The sequence below is a fragment of the Notolabrus celidotus genome, chromosome 10 (genome assembly GCF_009762535.1).
Source record: "Notolabrus celidotus isolate fNotCel1 chromosome 10, fNotCel1.pri, whole genome shotgun sequence".
Classification (NCBI taxonomy): Eukaryota; Metazoa; Chordata; class Actinopteri; order Labriformes; family Labridae; genus Notolabrus; species Notolabrus celidotus.
In genome coordinates, this window is record NC_048281.1 from 10,181,693 (window position 1) to 10,195,916 (window position 14,224).

Consider the following 14,224-nt stretch of genomic DNA (forward strand, 5'->3'; position numbering starts at 1 on the left):
AACACCAAGTCAAGAATTTGAGTTTGAGGCTCAAGAGGTTTCTTTTTGTTTATCTGTATCTTATTTTGAAATATTATTTTTATTGTGTGCTACAGTGAAAAAAACTTACAGGATAAGGATTTACTGGATAAAGTTCCCAGCAGGATAAGACAAACATCTGGTGGGTGGCTGTCCACACCTTCAGTGAGCGGGCTGAAGAAACATCCCTCAGTGAAATATCTGATAGCTGAGAGCCTTGCTCACTTCCTGGATCTCTGTCCCTCTGTGGCGGATCACTATCCTGAACCCTGCAGGCTTACAGCAGCAGAGGGACGTCTGATGTAAACATTAACCAGCCTGACCCGTGGAAGAAAGTGTCTCTGATCCCCAATAATACAGCTACTCTGAGAATGATAGCTTCATGAATGATTCAGCATTAAAGACTAATACATATAGAGAACATGTTTGGTGTTTAACGTGCAGAAAAAATGAAGACAAGATTTGTTTTTTGAAGTCTACATGAGACACATCCGCTCACTAAAATTAGCCACACAAAGCGCTAACAGCTCTGCAGAACTCCAGTTCACCCAGTAAGAGAGGGACAGATCCAATCAGCTCAGATTCCTCAGCAGTTATTGATCAATATGTCAATTATTTTCTCATTAGTCAATCCGTCTTTAAAAAGTCAGGGAGTATCGACAACTGCCTGATGTGATTTGCAACAGCCTTAGGCATTCAAGGCATATCTCAACTGACCACTGACCTCACTTCTAATTGAGTTAAAGGCAGTGTGGAGGTAACGCGTTATACATACTTCAGATTAGGTTTTTGTTGTCATAAGTAATGTAATATGTTATTTCTGTAATTTAAATAATCTGTTACATGGCTACTTTTTCATCAAAATAATCTGATACTGAAAAAATACTGCATTTTTGCTCTGTGTCCTACAGTTGTGGCAATGATATCTTTTTCAGAACTTTCTAACTAAGCTCTTATTTTAAATATTTATGTAAATCTAGTAACTCCTTGAAATAATTTGCATGCTGATTTTTGTGGTGCAAAACGTTTGGAATCAAATAACCCAATTTGGTAAAGTTGTATGAACTGTTATGATCAGTTTTCCCCCTTTTTGGTAAACAGTGTGTTTTTGTAAATAAAATAAAACATTTTTTTAAAGTTTTTTTCTTTTGTGGCTGACCAAAATAAAACTTCCTCAAACTGAGTAATCCTAGTTCTTCATTTTTCAGCTGCCTGCTGTCCACAAATACAGCAGACTACCTTTATTTTCTATACATCTGCCTGTTACCATCAGGATGAATCATTTAGCACATTAAATGTCAGAAAATTAATTATAATTTAATCCTAATTATCAATGTCATTGTTTAATTATTGAAGCTACACTACAGTGCTTCAGAAGTAAAACTCTAAATATCTTTTGCTTACATTTATGCACATTTTAGGATCTCCAGAGCTCGTCGAAGATCTTCAAAAACCTCAGGGACATGTAATGAAAATAAATCTAATGCATATAAATTTAGCATTTTATTTTAAATTAAAAGACTGAATAACTAATCATGTAATTCAAACATTTAGGGAACAAACTGTGCGTAAAAAACTATGTGTAAGAGCATCCACTGAAATAAACGTATCTCAGCTATGTTTCTAAAAGTATCTCTCAGACTAAACATTGTTATTTCAGGACTTTTCTTGCCGTGAACTTCTGTAAAATAAGCAGCTTCAGATTGGACCTTCTGTATTTTACTGTCCCCAGCTGCCTCTTATTTCCAGGCTTTAGCTCCGGAGGTTTATTTGTTCAGCGTTCATCCCTTCCTCCTGACTCATATTTCTACACCGACAGTCATTACAGACTGGCCTTCCTGTAACGCTGTGTGGTGGGGCCTTGCTGCTGTATGAGTGTGTGTGTGTGTGTGTGTGTGTGTATGTGTGTGCGTGCGTGCGTGCGTGTGTGTGTGTGTGTGTGTGTGTGTGTGTGTGTGTGTGTGTGTGTGTGTGCTGCTGGAGTGTGTGTATCTTAAGAGTGATTTAGTTTAAAGACATTAGTGGACTTTTTCTGAATTTTGCAAATAAAGCATTTATAAGAATTTTCTTATTTTGCTTCTATAAAACAGAAAATGTGAGACATGTGGGATGCTCTTTGGAGTGACTGCTGATATATTTAATGAAGCAATAACAGGACATGTCCTGGTCTTTATTAAACATACACATTCATGTCATGAATACCTGAACTATAACAAAGTGTTTGAGCGTTAACACATCTCGGTGTTTCCTGTAAAAACATGAAAACATTCCAGTTATTTGGACCTTCAAAGGATTCTGCCTCTCAGCCAATGAGGACTCAGGTTTGTCGTCCTGCTTATAAGGGAAAGCAGTCATACCTGAAGACACTCCTGTTTTTATGGATTCCTCCCAAATTTCAACCTCCAGTTTGGTTGTTTCTCCCTGGGATTTTGATGGCCCAACAACTTTATTATAAATAACAAATTTAGTCTTAAAAAGGATCCATGTGGCTTGTATTTGTGTCCACTATTTCCAAAGCTGTCAAGTCGTCTATGAGCAAGATACACTGTCACAATCCACACATAAAATGTAAACTGTATTCCCCTTTGCGACTTGAAAACCCAAAACATGATTAAAGGGGTGCTATAGAAGCAGGACTCTTGACTTATTGGATTAAGAAAACATTACTGTCACCCCTGCGTCACAAACCTCTGACAACACCCTCTCCCGTATTTTGAAACCCAAATATGGCAGGTGTGAGCAGCACATATACAAAGTTCATTGTCTTGCTTGTTTAGATATCAGCAGCAAAATTATCATTTGTACAAATGTTTGAATAAGAAGTTTATGTCAACAATTAAAAAACTCCAAATGAAGTGAAAAGCAGCTGTGCCTAGTAGTTTAGCCAACAAAAACAAAGTAATAAAAGGACACAGTTTTGTCTTTATATCCTAAACTGGCTGGACATTTGTTTATTGGGAATTTAAGAGTGTGTGTATTTATTTTAAAATCCCCCAAAATACAAAATCCACTTAATTTATACAGCACATTTAAAAGAACAATCAAGTTTAGCAAAGTGCTGGACAGTGAGGTAAAATAAGATAAAACACTCAGAACATAAAACGCTGTCAGAAAATAACATAGAATAGAAATAAAATAATCATAATAAAAACACATAAAACACTAAAATAGTTTTTTAAAAAAAACACACAAAAAAGTAAAATAAAAAATAAATAAAATAAAAACACAAAGACCTTCCTGGCTGCCTGGGATTGTTAGTCTCAGGGTCTGAAAATATTTCCGACAGAATCCTTGCAGAAAAATACCTGTTTGTTTACTTTTTGTTTGCATTACTTCAGATGGGTGCTTCGGACAAACACAAGATTTTGTCCCTGCAGAACAATGAAATGGCTGTCCTTTCACTGCCTCAGAACATGCAGAAAAGTGTAAAATGATTGCATATTTAAAAGTACTCCCTAAACATTAAGTGTAATTAACAAAATGTTCCAGTCAATTTAACAAACATTGCATCACTCTCATGAATTCAATCTAGAGAACCAAAGTTAACCTCCTACGACCTGGCGTCCACATGCGTGGACATCACACTTTGGGTTATGTGAACATGATACTTAATTCTACTTAACTGAGGCCCGACGTACACATACAAGGGTCCCTACACTGCCGTCTAGTGGTGTCAGTAGAGAACAACACAATACCAGTAAAATTCAGCATGGCAGCAAGCACAAGGGAAAGTTCAAGTGGCCACTCCAAACCTAAACATCGACAAGGTAAGAAGTCCGATCAAATTTCATTTCTTATTCTTGTTTAGATATGCATAAAAGCATTGTGAGTTTGCCATGACATGCAAATTTGACAAAAGTTAGTAACAGTAACGATCCTCTATGCCGCTAAACATGATGTACACGTATGTGGACAGACGGACTTAGTTTTGTTGAAAATGTTCGCATTTTAGCAAAAACGTTAGCAAAAGTGTTAATGTTAGCATGTTTAGTAAATCAGCTTATAGCTAACTCTGGTGCAGCTAAAAAGCTGTACAGTGTCCCTGTCAAATAAATAACCAATTAATTGATGGACTGAATAAATAAATAATCCATAAGTATATATCTATATATATAAATAAATAAATAAATACATATATTATTATATTATATAATAATATAATATTATATATATTATATATACCATTTTTTTGGTGCCTGTATTTTGATGTCATGCGTCCGATACCCAACAATCAGGATGTACTGGTCCAAAGCCTTGAGATTCCCTGCCATCACTGACAGATTCACGCGTGACAGATTCTTCAGACTGAGGGGATCACTAAAAGTGCTCATTGATGATGACGTTCCACAAGACCTGAGGAAGAGTGACAAGTTTTGGAAGGTGAGGCCTTTTCTGGATCGTATTCTGCAAGGCTGCAAGTCTCAGACTCGACCTGAATGCGTATGCATTGATGAGCAGATGATCCCTTTCACAGGAGCCTGTCCGTGTCGACAGTATCTGCCAATGAAGCCAAACCCAGTTGGCATAAAGAACTTTGTTTGTGCTACAGCAGATGGTATTGTGCTGGACTTTGACGTGTATCAAGGTGCAGATGCACTGCTTGAGCAGGTCGAAGAACCAGAGGGTCTTGGGTTGGGAAGCTTGGTCATCGATCGTCTGTGTCAAACTCTGCATCGTGGCACAAAGGTGTATTGTGACCGGTTCTTCACAACCATCCAAGGTACAGAGCGAATGATGAAGAAGGAGCTGTACATGACTGGTACAGTCATGAAGAGCCGGGTCGCTGCAGCAGTGCAGAAGTTACCTACTGACAAAACCATGAAAATGGCCGGAAGAGGTACCTCAGCAGAAGTTACCACTGAGGATGGAAAGATGTGCATTGTGAAGTGGTACGACAATAAACCAGTACTGATGATGTCTGTTGTTCATGGTACACAGCCTGAAGACACCTGCCAGCGATGGGACAAGAAACTGAAACAATATGTGACCGTCTCACGACCAAGTATCGTCCGTGAATACAACTTCAAGATGGGTGGAGTCGACTTGGTGGACAGAATGATTAGTTACTATCGCATGAGCGTCCGTACTAAGAAGTGGACAATGCGGATGCTAATGCACTTCACGGATCTGGCTTTAGCCAACAGCTGGCTACTCTACCGCAAAGACCTTGCTGTTTGTGGTACACCAAAGAAGAGCATCATGCAGTTCCTGGAGTTCCGCACAGAAGTGGCGCAGATCTTCTTGGCCCAGCATGACAGTCAAGAAGATGACACAGACCTTTTGGAACTGGCAGATGACGAAGACCTTCCGATACAAGGGGGAAAGCGTCCAGTGATGGCAGTGCCCCATGTCTCAGTCCGCAGGAGGGCTAATGCACATCTCCCAGAGATGGTCAGCCTGAAGAACGCAGCGCGCTGCAGAGCAGCAGGCTGCACTGGGAGATCTCGAGTGCGTTGTGTGACCTGCAAGGTGTTCTTGTGCTTGCAAGCCGATCGCAACTGTTACACAGCATTTCACACATAGGTGTGTACATGTTTGTACAGTAAAAGAGGGCATTCCTTGTTTGAACTAGTAGTAGTTTTGGTAGTGCAAGTACGACATTGCTTTTGGACATGTTAGATGTTTCTTACAATTTTTTTTACATAGACATGTTCTGAAATTGAAATTAACAGTTTCCCTTGCAACAGTAACAATGCAAGATGTTTTGAATGTTTTATGCTTTGTTACAGACATATGATGTCTTCCTGCAACTGTTTGCAGCACTTCAAATGAGCCATACTGTAGCTGTGACTGTCCAAAAGGGGCAAAATTATCGTTTTTCATTTTGTCAATTTGCACTATGATGTTCCAAAAATAAAAAAAAACATGTTTGTATGTGTTATTAAAAAATGCAAAAGCAGTCAGGAAAAACACTGCTGTGTTCAGGTTTCAAATAAAGAATTTTGCACTTTATTACACAATAGTGACTTTATTATGTTTTATGGAAACTTCGACCGAGTGTCCACGTACGTGGACATAATTTTTCTCTAAAACCACATCATGTCAAAAGATGATGCTTAGTTTTTATACTTACCAGGTTCCAATAAGCCCAAATAGCAAAGAGACATTAAAAATGCTCATCAAAAAAGAGCTCGGGTCTTAGGAGGTTAAAGCAAAGTTTGATACTTTGAATGTTTTGTGAATCACTAATGATGGCACTACTTGAATACATGGTTTGCTCTTATCAACAGATTAAGTCATTTCTTAATTCGATAAATCCCCTGGGCCCATAATCAGAGCTTCAAGGAGTGTCCACGTCTTCTTGAGAGCTGATCTGAGACTAACCAAAAGAATGTAAAGCTGCGACTTGTTTTCCCGCTTCAATCCCTCAAACTCTAACCTCTTAAACTTCTGGAATAGTTCCATTCCCCTCACAGCCTCTAAATGAACACTTAAGTTGGAGTGTCAGGAGGAAAATTGATGATGTTGGACCTCTGCTTCAAGCTGTACTGTAAATTATACAGCTGGGATATAAGCAGAGGAGTGGAAGGAAAGAGCGTGAATATCTACACTGGGGCCAGAGTCCCAGAAATGATGCCTCTTGTCAGCTGAACCTCTACATTTTCTCTCAGAATAGCTAGTTTCAGATATCTCTGAAAAACCATGATTTCCAAATCTGTTCTGCCCGCTGCACAGTAAGTCCTTTTAGTGGCCAGAGCTCCGTGCTGCAGAGGGAATAAATCAGATTATGTTATAGCCTCACGCAGTGATGTCACATTTATACATTTACTTTGCACAAGTCTTTAGAGAATATCCAAGAGGATGAGGAGGAAGTTAAATCTTCAGGAAGACTCCACCTGGGCCTTTTTTATCTTGAGGAACAAAACCTACAAAAAGTTGTATAAGTCCTCTTAAAATACTTTAATATTATTTAATTATTATGCCAATATAAAATGTAAAACACCACAGGCTCGACTCAACACGTGTATAAAAGAGCCTGTAGGTTCAAAAACACCAGATCCTCCCTTTAACGTCAGCTCCTGCCTCAGTTACAGGCTGTGACCTCGGGAATCCATCATCGTATCCACAGAGTATCGGCCATTACTCTCCTTCTTGGCCGTTTCCTGTCCAGCTCCCTGGCCGTTGCCCACCAGACACATCCACAGAGGGGAAAATAGATTCCAGTTTGGAGTGGGTTCGGGCCAAAACCACCATGTCACTCAAAGCACGGGGCTGCTTGTGTCATTTTTCCACCATGGTGTATTTTGACAGGCGGTTCCAGCTCGGCTTTGGCGTTCAAAAGAGGCTCCTTTTTTTACTCCTCTTTCTGTGTAACATTAAAGAGGAGCTCATGCTGATTTATGTGGCGGGATCACGTCTTGTATAACACATTTTGTTGAGCCTCTAAAATCAAAATGGCTTTAATTATTTCTCCTGTCTGACTTATTGTGCTTTAGTGATTATTGCTGCAATTTACCTCTTGCTGCGTCAGTGATGGATGGTCATTGTTTGGCTCTGTGTCTTATATTACTGTTGGCTCTGGAAAGATGAGCAAATAACTAGAGAAGAAGATGGATGTTTATGGTTCTTGGGCCCTTTGTGAGTCTAAAACTCTTTCTTTAAGTGCTGTTTCTGTGAAGGTCTCGTAAAAAAAAAAAAAAAAACTACCACTTTGTTTCAAGGGTAAACAATCCTTCCCTTAGGCACAAACTAAACACTTTAACACATTTTCTGCTTGATAAAACCTTGTTCAATTTCCTGTGCTTTGTACCCTTTGGATAGGCCTGACATGCCAGCTTTCCCCCCATACTTTCTTGGACATGAATTACAAAGAGTCGGCACAAGCAGTCGATCAGCCCCAGCTCTCCCTCGTGAATGAATTTACTTCAATTAGAGGCTGCAGTCAAGCACAAGAGGACGGAGTGTGTCGTCTTTTATGAACATTTATTGTTACACAGTGTAATGACCATGCGCGCCGTGACCCGGGCTAATGACACCATAGATTAACTCCAGTGGGCAGCCTTTGGGAAAGTCCAAAACTATTCCAAAGGTATTGATTTTGAGGCTTGCTGTGAAATTGAACTGTCAGGTGTTCCGCTGGGCCCTGATATGATATTGATCCCTCCTGCTTAGTGACCAACAAAGAGTCTGGTTACCTGAAACAGCCCTCGCCGGGGCATAGACCGCTGATCCCTCCCTCCCTCCTTTTAGTGCTTATTGGAATTTTAAATAGAAATTTGATAAACTTCAGCTCTCTGGGGAAAATGAGTGTTGCAGCAGTGCCTGGAGACTTTCTGCTCTCGCTCCGACCATCAGCCGGGCTCACTGATGTGAATCCACTTCTACATTAACCAGGAGCCTGCTGCCAAAATGTACTGAGCCGCCATTAACATTGTGCTCACGGCTCTGTCGCTGAACACAGGTTAGAAGGGGCTTTTGTAGAGACCGCCATTTTCCCAAAGTTTCTCCTTCAACAACAGCATGGGAGCTGCAGATGAGGGAAGGTTATTGCTTAACTTTATGACAAAGCTGGTTCACAGGATCCATCGAAATCCGTTTTAAGACAAAAACTACTCTACAACAGCGAGGGACCTTATTCTCTTAGTCTGCTTCAGGCATTAATAGAAGTGACATTTAGAGCTAAATAGTAGAGGTTTGATGATACAAGTATTTGTGGCAAACCGCAGTGCAGATGTGCACCGAAGCAGTTAAAAACTAAAGGAATTCAAACCTAAGGTCCCCACACAGACTAGAAAGCAGCACAGCAAACGTAGCGCAACAAACATTCTCAAAACCTTAATTCATTTTTACTTGTGATCAGTTTGAACTGAAACACTACCTGTGATCATACACTGTAAAACATTACAGCTCCAATTAGTTTTATCCATTAATGTTTTTTCTTTAACTCAAAGAGCCTGAAGAAGTTTTAGACTTTGAACTAGACTATATGAGTTTTGGAATGTAAAAATTGCAAGAATGAATTGTTTGGACAATTTATATATGTAGTCATGTTCAGTGAACTAGCTTTTTCAAGTTCTAAGTTTAAAAAATAACAGAACAAAAGAAGATTTTGATATAAGTTTACATCTATTTATTAAGGTTAATTTATTTCCTCTCTGGGGCGCTGGTGGCCTAGCGGTCTAAGCACCCCACATACAGAGGCTACAGTCCTTGTCGCAGGGGTCGCCGGCTCGATTCCCGGCCGGTCGACCATTTCCTGCATGTCTTCCCCAGCTCTCTACTCCCCACATTTCCTGTCTCTCTCCAGCTTTCCTATCAAATAAAGGCAAAAGGGCAAAAAAAAAAACCTAACTTAATTTATTTCCTCTCTATTATGTTATTTTAAAAATTTCCTTTGGCTGTAGGAGTATGCATGTAGTGCTGTTGATAGTTTAGTGAATGGAAAGGTCGGAGACTTTTAAGTTAAGCCCGTTCTTCTTCGTCCACCATCCTGCCCACAATCTTTTTGGTTTGGTTCCTTTAACATTTGTATCATACGAAAAATGAAATGTAAAAGGGTGCATGGTATTGTTTTCTTTGTGAAGCTATCTCTGTTTTATCTGATACTAGCTAGTTTGCAGGGTCAATAATGCTAGCTTGAAAACCACGATGTTGGTGGTTTGTGGATTTAACATAGCCTACTGGCATCGATACTTATAATCATTTGTCAAAATAACTAAGTTGAAACAAAATTAGAAACAGAAATTCTCCTGGCTTATAAAGACAAGTAAAAACAAATTAGTCAAGTTATTTTACATCGAGGAAAACTTGAAATTTACATTGAAACAACAGAGAAATGTGTGTTTGTTCAACTAGGTAAGACACGTTTTAGAACGGCAATAAAACTATATAATTAATTGTTTTAACTTGCAGTATAAAGTTGAATCAATGAAATATCAAAGGTTAATTAACATACATAATTTAAACTACAATATTGTGACAACTAGTACATTATAGTTAAATCAACTTTTTGAACTTTAATTTTGGATATAAGTCAAAGCTAGTTTTGAAGTTGAATGAACTTACATTTTCAAGGCAGCAGGGGAACTTACATTCAAGTTAAACCAGCTTGAAATGTCTTACAGTGTAGGTGTGTGTTTGTCTGTTAAGAAGCAAGAGAGGCAGAGCGAGCAGATCATGCCCTCACTCATAGGGCTTTAGTTAGCAGCACTTTTATGAAGTCTTGATCCTCAAAACCTGGTTTCGGCAGCTGGTGTCCAGTGTAGTAAACAGCGTTGCATGGTGGCTCGCATTCTTGTGTGTGTATTTGTGAGTGTGTCAGCCCGTCCTCCCAAAGTTCAGACATGCAGACAGCAGAGGAGCAGGAGAGAGAGGAGCTGCAGCTACAACAAACGCATTCAAGCTCAGCATAGTTTGAAGATTTTCAGTACAAATATTAACCCATTATGTGCCGAATAGCTCTGTGAAATGTACTCACAAAACGTAAAATCTGTAAAAATGTGGTGCTTTACTTGTGATTATATTAGACCCTGCATTGTTCTTGTTTTTTATTCTATTTTAATTCTACTCCTGCATACAAACCTGAACTGTCAATGATATATTTAAAACAAGATGCAAAAAGTTCCTGATAAAGGAAAATAAAAGTTAGATTTGAAGTGTTTGTTTCCCTTACTGTACTTAACATTTATGGAGCTTCAAACCGAAAGCCAAACCACATTATTATCTTTTTTAGGACTACATCTGACTAAGTAGGTCACGTTTCATAGAGTGCAAAGCAGGTGAAAATACTGAAGTGTCAGGAGGCAGCAACAACTGCCAGTGCATGGTTGTTATAAAATCCTGTTTAATAATGATCTGAATTATTAAAAACATAGACAGAACGTCACAACACAGCTACACAACTTTAAGGTTATTCATGTTTCAGGGGTTTGAAGGTTACATCACGGGCAACAGGCAAGAAAACTATGTATGACTGTGAAAATTAGAAAATCTTAAAGCTTTAAACTAAAGAAAGATTAGATCATTTCTGACAGTGTTTGTTCAGCAAAATATGACAAAAAGTACAAATATAATTTATATAATTTTTAAATACAACAAAAATTCAACATTTTAAGCTTTGTTTTGGTTAATTTACTTGAAAAAATATATATTTTTTATCAACTCTAGAGATACGAAACATTTAAGTCAATTAACCTTAATTTATACTTGAAAGAAACAATACTGAGTCTAATTACAGAAGCATTTTGAAGACAGACAACAAAGCAATTAAAGAGCAGAAATAAAAGCTTGATTAAAGGGCAATGAAATCACCTGATGGGATATGGTCTTACATGAAAGTAAAAGATCATAAAAGTGAAGAGAGAGTGTAAAATGTATTAATATGTTAAAAAATGTAATGTTAACATTTACAAATTTGGGATAAGAGGCTTAAAATCAAATATCTAAAGTATTCAAAAGGTATCTGAAGACACTGAAAAATGGCGTCACATAAAGCAACATATTTCTGTATTTGCTGGCAGATCTATTGCAGAGTTTAAAGACAGAAATAGAGAGATGTGAACAAAGAGAAGCTGGTGAGGAAAAAGCCGAGAGCAGCTTTGTTTCTCTCCTCAAACCCTCCATTTTAATTAGGGTGTCCTCAGCCAAGCCGAGTGGTGTCAGTGAGTGCATGGAAGCAATCAGCACCCCGCGTGGCAGGAGTCAAATGCCTTTGATCAGCTCGTGGAGACTGATCCACAGTGACTGGGAGAGATGTGGGTGATCCCACCGGCCTCTGCATGCCAGCCAGCACAGCCGCCGAGACGGTGGCAACCTGCGCCCCTCCTCCAGACACTCATGCTGTGACAGTGTTAATGGCAGGGGACTATCCTAATGTGCCACTGACATTGCACTGTTTTATCTGTCTCTCTACGTTATAACAGAGGCTGCAATTCATTTGACTGCTTGTGGAGCTCCAATCAGTCAAACTGGGGACGCTGTTATCAATATCAGAGCCAGCCTTTCTGCACAGGGCTGAGGGATTATAAATGAAGAAGAAGAACAACAACAAGAAGGAAAACAGATAATCACAGACTCACAATCTGTAAATGTGTATAATCTTGATGCCAATACAAAGCCTAACAGACACATCTAAACCGAGATTTTGATGGATTCACTTATGCACTTAAGACATTTTAATGCTCAGCTTTCTAAGTCGTTAAGTGGCTGGGATAGGCACTTCATTCTAATTGGTTAAAACCTCCAATGCTAGGGACAACCCGATTACACAGTATGGCAGAAATGTCAGCTTCCAATTGCATCGGAAAACAACATGGAGGAGAGCACTAAAGTTAACATTTGTGGCGAATGACTGACGAAAGAAAGAGACGAAGCACCTGATCTGTGCTTTCTGCTTGGTTTGATTGACTTGTATTAAACCTCGTCCTATCAGTGTTCTTCCTCGACTGTGTCATTATCTCCTCCGTCCAGTTGCTCTTTGTGTCTTTAACCTCTCTTGAACTTTATCCTTCCTCTTTTTTGCTTTACTCTCTATCTCTACAGTGTCAACAGGCAGATGTCAACTGCTCTAAACTTGTTCTGTGGACTGTTGTGTTTTGTCTGTGCCAGAACTGACCCCACTGAGTATTCAACAAAGACTCATAGTGACCATTTTTCATGGTAGGGGACATTGCCAAACAGCCCTTGGCTAATAAAGGAGGATACTGTCTTTTTCAGAGGAGCGAAACCTTCACATGTTACTCCTCAAATTCACATAGCAATGTTTCAACCGTACACTTCTCTGTTGTGAGAACTGTTGCATTTCCATTTTCCATATGTGGGAACATATGGTGTTCATATTGCATTCATATTTCGCTTTGCCAACATTTCCAACACTGATTTCATGTGAAACAATGGAACAATTATCATTTCAGAATTATCTGGCTAACCTTTGAAAACGAGTCCAACCCTCTGACTCTTCACGAGGAACTCGGCTGAGTCCTGACCTGTTTCCCATTTAACCATACGAAAATATATGCAAAGCTTCCACAGGTATTTATTTCTGTTTGACATCACCTGCGGCTGCACCGGCCTTAATCCTTAATGAAATACTGTATGAGGAACTCTGTGTGTGCTTACAGTAATACTATCATGTCTGGAAATGGGCCGGAACACACCAGATCCTGGAGCTAAGACGGGAAAGCCTTCCTGAAGAAATGTTCTAAATTTAGGAATATTTCCTCAGTTAAATAATAAAAACCTGCCAACTGAGCGCTCTCTCCCTGTAACATGTGCATGTGTGTGATCATTAAGCAATGTATGAAGCCTTGAATGTGCCCTCAGTCCTGCCAGCACGAAGTGCCAATGGAAAGCCACTCAGCTTCCCAACTATTAAGTCCACAATCTTAGGCTGCATCCCAATTCCCCACTTGGCCCGACTCCTCCGTTTTTCACGCTCCCCCTGATGGTAGAGTGTCCCAGTCCTTCCAGGGATTGAGAGATTGTGTTCATCTAGCCCACCAAATACCCCTCCAAATGGAACAATTTCAGATGCAGACTCCAAACGGAGTGGTAGAGGAATAAATCCCAAAATGCTTTGCAAATTGAAGCAGAGGAAAATGGCGAACAGTGTGGGGAAAGAGAATGTCTTTGCAAATAATCATGAAAAATGATTAAATCTGTGCGGATGTCTTAATTTAACATTGATGCAAATTTGTAATAGGATCATAAAAATCCTGGCGTTGTGTTGAATCAGAGACACATTGAAGAACATTTTTACTCAACTTTTACAAAACAAAACTAAAGGTTTCTAATGTGATTCTGTCTAAAAAACTACAAAACAATTTACATTGTGACAAAGAGAAACTGTGAAGAGCATTAAAGCATCCTAATCTTTGATAATACATAAACTCAAAGGTGTTTGGTTTCACTTACAGATTCAACCAACCTACACAAGGTCTGCACACAATCTGTTCTTATCGTATAAATCCACCTGCATGTAACACGAAACATTATCAGAGTTTCCCATGATCCCGTAAGCGTGCTCATTTGAGCCGCAGCTCTGTTTCCTCCATCACAGCAAAGCAAACACGATCAACATGGTCTCTATTCTCTATCCCACTGTATTAGCATAATGCTGTTTTCTTTGTCCTCTGAGTTGTTGTTTTCTCATATTCTCCATCCAGTTAATCCGCTCTGCTGCTCCTCCACTGACTGTGACATGCTGTGTGAGGAGACGTGAAGCGTTCAGTGAGGTCCCCGTGCTCCCACAACCCGCCCACCATTCACC

At 39.4% G+C, this 14,224-nt stretch overlaps 1 protein-coding gene across 3 annotated transcripts; it reads left to right on the forward strand.

The window, feature by feature from the left end:
- Nucleotides 1-3,602: 3,602 nt before the first annotated feature.
- LOC117820422 (piggyBac transposable element-derived protein 3-like) lies at nt 3,603-5,581 on the forward strand. 3 transcript variants are annotated; one of them, XM_034694176.1, is made up of 2 exons: nt 3,603-3,785; nt 4,254-5,581. In XM_034694176.1, exon 2 carries the CDS (start codon nt 4,255-4,257, stop codon nt 5,539-5,541), a length of 1,287 nt encoding a protein of 428 aa, XP_034550067.1. In that variant the 5' UTR covers nt 3,603-3,785; nt 4,254; the 3' UTR covers nt 5,542-5,581. The 3 variants fall into 3 exon arrangements, with proteins under 3 accessions (XP_034550067.1, XP_034550068.1, XP_034550066.1); XM_034694177.1 differs by lacking the exon at nt 3,603-3,785 and having other exon boundaries at nt 4,217-4,398; nt 4,477-5,581; XM_034694175.1 differs by lacking the exon at nt 3,603-3,785 and having other exon boundaries at nt 4,217-4,398; nt 4,493-5,581.
- Nucleotides 5,582-14,224: the final 8,643 nt, after the last annotated feature.